A 6030-nucleotide genomic window follows, 5' to 3' on the forward strand; every position below is an offset into this window, starting at 1 on the left:
AAGATAGAGCAGTGATCATCTGTTTTGGTACTTCATTGTTACATAGTATTTGAAATAATTGTTGACTTTGTTGAATGCCTTCTTATAATCTATAAAGGCAAGGGGTGTGGCCATGTTGAACACGCTGTGTTTTTCAATCAGGATTTTGAGCCTGGAATTCATCTGCACATGATCTCCCTTTACGAAATTCATTTTGTTCTTCTCCCAATAATACTTGAATAGTGTTTGGATAATTTATTCTTTAATATGGTAACATACATTTTTTGCAGCCTGAGTTAAGAAGACGTATGCCTCTATAATTTTCTGGGTTTTTCAAATAATCGTTTTTATATATTGGTATTATAATCGTCTTTTGTCAGGGGCTGGGAGGTTTTCCCTCGTGATATATTATGTTAACTAATGAAAGAAATCTTTGAGAAAAATTCTGCTCTGCATATGTAGAGAGTTCTAAGCTTAGTTTGTCTTCTTCTGATGAATTCATTCTGCTTTTATTAATCAGTAAATGTTTCATTGATCTAGAAATGAGAAGTAAAAAGATTAATATGTATTGATGTATGACATAGAATTTGAGTGGTGACTAATGTAATATTCTAATTTGTCATCTTCGATAGATTGTACACACTTTTCTGTGAATTTACTAATAGGAAGACAGTTTAGAACAAAGAAAGTGTAAATATCTGAAATGAGATTTGCAGAATTAAAAATTTCCGTGTAACAGACATCTGCACATTTGTTTATGCAAGATACTGCTAACTTGCGAGATGGGATCTTAAGACGAAAGGGGACATCTTGAAAGAATTTAAGATTGAACCAGTTCTAAAGTACATTGGAAAATTAAGGAAAAACTGGAGAGTACACATAGAGAGAACGGATAGAGAAAGAATCCCTAAAAAGATCCTGCAGTATCGTCCTAGAGGGAAGAGATCTGTTGGACATCTGGTTAAGAGATGTTATGAGACTGTAATGGACCACTTGAGCTGATATTTGGCTGGAAGATTACGATGATAATTTTTGTTAAAACCCATTTGTCATTTCTTTTGTTGCACTTTTTTTGAGTTAGAGGAAAAATTAATAATTGGACTGTAATAATACAAATAATAACATAAAACAAATAAAAATAAAATAATGATGATGATGACAATGTTATAATATGCATCTTGGTTTGTTGATTACAGGTTGTCTACAAGTATACATGAATTGGAGCAATTTCGGGAAATGATGAGATAACCTTAAGACACTGAGCAGGACTACAAAACTGGAAATTGTTACATCACAAATGAACCAAAAAGAAGAAGAGGAAAGTTAGACGTGGTATGGTAAAGCCTTGCTCCGAAGTTCCTGTTCCTGAAGCTGGTACCTCCATAGACGCTCTCTCTGCTAGTAGACCTCATCTCAATAACCCATTTCTTTTCTTTGATAACTTTGTACATTTACTTTCAGTCATTTATTCATTTTCAGAGTGCAATATAGATATGAATTTGCTTTGTGTACGTTAGTTATAAGTGACTTGGGTCCCTCAACTCTAAATTACTTGCTGTTTCTTGTCGCAGTCTTGGACACTGCCTCTGGCATAAATGTAGTAATTGCAAACATCTCTGTATTTTTAAGTTTGAGAAACATGAATAATATTACTTATTTATGGGGGAAAAAATGCATACGTAATCCACGGATCTGTGTTGTGTACATTTGGTACGAAGGATTTCAAATTTAATGAAATGAAAATATTTGTCTTTCGTTTTTATGTCAACTTAAGATGCTAAACGTTTGCAGTAAATGTGCTGTATGTTAACATTTTGGAAAATGTGCGTTAGTTGCTGATACATATTTTTTTAGTTTAGCAGTCAGAAAATAGAGAGGCTGAGTGATATGTATTTTCTTTATTACGGTCGGCCTGGACAGCACAGTCGGTATAGTGCTAACTTTCTGTGCTCGAGGTTGCGGGTTCGATCCCGGCCCAGGTCGATGGCATTTAATGTTTAAATGCGACAGGCTCATGTCAGTAGTTTTACTGGCATGTAAAAGAACTCCTGTGGGACAAAATTTCTGCACACTGGTGATGCTGATATAACCTCGGCAGTTGCGAGCGTTGTTAAATAAACTGTAATTTTTTTTCCTTTATTATGTTAGCATCTCGATTATGAGGTACATAAGACCTGCTGAGACTGCATGAATTCATTCTACTATTATTAGTAAACGTTATGGGTATGTATATATATGAAGGGTACAGAGAAAAAATTATCAGAGTCCTAGAAAGAAGAAGTAAAAAGCTGTCATAGAATTTCAGTGATGTTGACTTAATTTCTAATTTGTCTTCTTCGATAGATTTTACACATTTTTCTGTGGATTTACCAGTAGGAAAACAGTTTAGAACAAAGAAACTTAAAAAAAAATCTGAAATGAGATTGTGTAGAATTAAAAATTTTCATGTAACACAGCCATCTGGACATTTCTCTGGTGCTCAACCTTTCGTTATTATTATTTTTTTAGTATAATTTATTATTAGTACTTATACTTCTCTGAATAAAATTCAGAACACTTTTCATACGAATTTTATTGTTGGAATGTCTAATAAGAATTGCAGAAAAGAAATGTTTAGTACCAGTTGGTTTTCAGTCTTCAGCACTTAAAAATATATTTCGTGTTGTTTTTGATAAACTTTATATATAAAAAAGAAGCTGAAAGAATCAGTTCATTTTGATATTAAGGAAATTATTCTCTTTCCATGAACATACAGTTCCTGAACCTAGAAGTCTTTTTGTGTAAACAGCTGAGTGAAGTGACAAAAAGGTGTGAGATATTGTATATTTTTTTTCTTGGCGTAAATTTATGACTGACATTCTTAACAGATGTTACAAATATCGAATTGAGGGTTATGCAGTGATACCTTACAGTGGAATGGTAACGAAGCAAATCTCACATCTTGTTGTTGGACATCTGTTGTTTAGGCAGATATAATAAATTATATTGCATAACATTGTTCTTGTCTATAAATCGAAAGGACGTGATTTCAAAGCTGGGCGGAGATTAGGGAATTTTTCTCTGTAGGTACAGTAATTCTTCTTCAGATAAAAACTTTTCACATAATCTTAACATTCGTCTCCCTACAAACATATACGTATATGTGATGTATTTGTTATGAGAATAGAAGAGTTATTTTATGTGCAAATGCAGTCGAAAGTGTAAGAATTTAAACAGTTGATACAGATACCTGAAAAAAATCTTATATTTATGTAGCAGAGATGGTCGTTTTTGGTCAGTAGCCTTCACTGTTCGTGCATGGGAAGGAGTTTATATTGTAACAGATATTATCTAACAAAAGGATTATTCAGAACTATCGAATTGTTAGATTATTTTGAAATAAATAATCTGTTTGGTTTAGAAATCAGAATACAAAATGAAAGCTGAATGAAAGCTACAGAATTAATTATTTCATACTTACATTTCATTATTTAATAAATTTAATTTAATTGATAGTATCCACGACTAATAAACACTATGCATTTAGAATACTGTATTTACTCGTGTTCAAGCCCTGCCCATATATAGGTACCACCCTAATTTTAAGGGTAATTAAAGAAACCGTACTCTTGAACTAGGTGTTGAAAAATTTTCCATGCCGCACAATGGTCAATACAATCATTGTTCATGCATACTTTGACAATCCTCGCACTAATACTCTTCTTATCTACATCACGTAATTATATACATAGTTCCTGTTCACTATTGGGATACTTGCATGCTTTACCCCCAAGAAATGGGTATTATAAACATCATCTGTTTTAAGTTTTCAAAATTCATCAAAACAGCTCATATGTGGAATTCACACTTTATTGTTCTGAAACATGGTATTCCCAAGTTTTATGACAAAATATAATGGTAATGTGGAAGTAGAAATGAAATACACGTTAATTAAATGAAAGAAATATCTGCCATTTTGACTCGTATCATTGTAGTGGGCCGACTCTTTTGGCTTTCCATGCGTTTTTTTTTAAGCTAAACGTGAAGCACTGTAAACAGATCATCCTTTTGTACATTTTGCTTTACTTTTGCTGCAGCAGCACCAGCAATTCCACATACCGCTTTATGAGTTTGTTGCACGGTCCATCATGATGGAATGCATGTTTTTGGTCTTTTGCAACATTTATTATTGTTTAAATCTTATAGTAATAATAATTCCGTGTCATTATCTTGGAAATCGAAAGTATTAAATTTAACATATTCAGTTTTTCAAAGTTAAATTTATTACTACAGTAACAACAATCAATATTAATTGTCCACCATTTTGCAGTCAGCTGGCTGGATTGCATTTTTTTCGACCCTCTTTTTACTGTAACATTGCATGAAGCACTTAAAAAAAACGCACAGTTCCTCAGGAAGGCAGTGTACTACATTGCCAGCTCCTTCTCCTTGAAAAAATATTGTTTTATAGGCCCCATTCCTGTTTTTTATGGCAAAAAATGTGGAGTTTATACACGAGTAAATATGGTATCTGAGCATATGAAACAGGTTAGTTTTGCCAAACGTCTATTATAATGTCTTCCATAAACGCCTCTCCCTGCTGTACTAGTTGTTTTGATGTTAAAAGTAAACAAATCAGAATTATATCCAATTGAAAGAATCCTTCCTTTTTATTTAAGGATTGCTAGATTGTATGAGAGCTAATAACTTCCCTGTTTTACTGCGTCCTTTCTTCATGAAAATATACAGGATGAATGGTAACCACTGCACCAAAATGAAACTAGTAATAAATCACGAGGAGAGATTTGAAAAATCTAAATAAGTTTTTTCTCTAACATTCACAGTTTTAGAGGAAATTGTTACGTTTCTATGAAGCATCTGACAACAGCAAGGCTACTCTAGCAAGTGTGGCGTGCACTCCTTACCTTCCCCTTTCCCTCTGCTGTACTGAGTGACATGCGACAGTGCCCTGTGTTGCAAGATTAATTATTTTAACGATTTTCGCAATTATTCAATTTAAATTCATGGCTAAACAGTTTAATTTGTAAAAAAAGATTCAAGACGTTAACCATTCAGATTATTTTTTCCTATCTGCTTGTATAGCAATCAGCCATTTCTCTTGAGCCGTTACCGCAATAGATCGCTGTAAACATTAGGTAAAGACTATTTTTTTCCTGCTTAACAGTGCTTCATCAAAGGAAATGTGTAATAAAAGTTTTGTTATATTTAACATGTAGAATCACCTCTTAAATGTTGGTACATCGGTTTCCCTCCACCCTGTATAGGTATATGCTTTATGAATTAATAATGTTGTATACAATCACAAGATTTCACCCCAGCCTAGTTTTAATTACTGCAGATGATAGATGAAATGAGAGAAATATGGGGAGTGTTGGTTCGCATGGATCTGCACATACAGCAACAAAATTACTGATATTGCGACTGTATAAGATTTCTCTGATTCAAATACTGACTATTCCCGATAACAATGCTGGAATTTAGTCTTGTAGTTTGTTCCTGTAATCTGCATAAGACAGACTTGTGAACCCAGAACTGATTTTCTTATTGATAAAGCATGGCTACATTTATCATACATACATACAAAATGGCTTTTTAAGAATCCGGAGGTTCATTGCCGCCCTCACATAAGCCCGCCATCGATCCCTATCCTGAGCAAGATTAATTCAGTCTCTACCATCATATCCCACCTCCCTCAAATCCATTTTAATATTATCCTCCCATCTACATCTCGGCCTCCCCAAAGGTCTTTTTCCCTCCTGCCTCCTAACACTCTATATGCATTTTTGGATTTGCCCATACATGCTACATGCCCTGCCCATCTCAAATATCTGGGAGTGCCCATTACCTGACATACTTAACATTCTTTCTAACATTACATACACAAAAAGAACTGGGTCTAGTGTTCAAGAACTTATTGAAGTAATGTAAAGCTTGTCTTCGAGCAGCTGGACATTATTTCGATTATTTTTATAATTTATAGTAAGATTAAATAGTTACATTCTTAATCTTGTAGTTTAATCATGAGATTGAATAGTTATCTCTGTTCTTGTA

At 33.6% G+C, this 6030-nt stretch overlaps 1 protein-coding gene across 1 annotated transcript in view; it reads left to right on the plus strand.

The window, feature by feature from the left end:
* The window catches only part of Ero1L (endoplasmic reticulum oxidoreductin-1-like protein), a 45379-nt gene extending 40828 nt beyond the window's left edge, over positions 1-4551 (plus strand). The window contains exon 12 of the mRNA XM_069841709.1: positions 1176-4551. Within this exon, the coding sequence (XP_069697810.1) occupies positions 1176-1227 (52 nt within the window). The 3' untranslated portion in view covers positions 1228-4551. The remainder of the gene's footprint in view (positions 1-1175) is intronic.
* The last annotated feature ends 1479 nt before the right edge of the window (positions 4552-6030 follow it).

The sequence above is a fragment of the Periplaneta americana genome, chromosome 12 (genome assembly GCF_040183065.1).
Source record: "Periplaneta americana isolate PAMFEO1 chromosome 12, P.americana_PAMFEO1_priV1, whole genome shotgun sequence".
Classification (NCBI taxonomy): Eukaryota; Metazoa; Arthropoda; class Insecta; order Blattodea; family Blattidae; genus Periplaneta; species Periplaneta americana.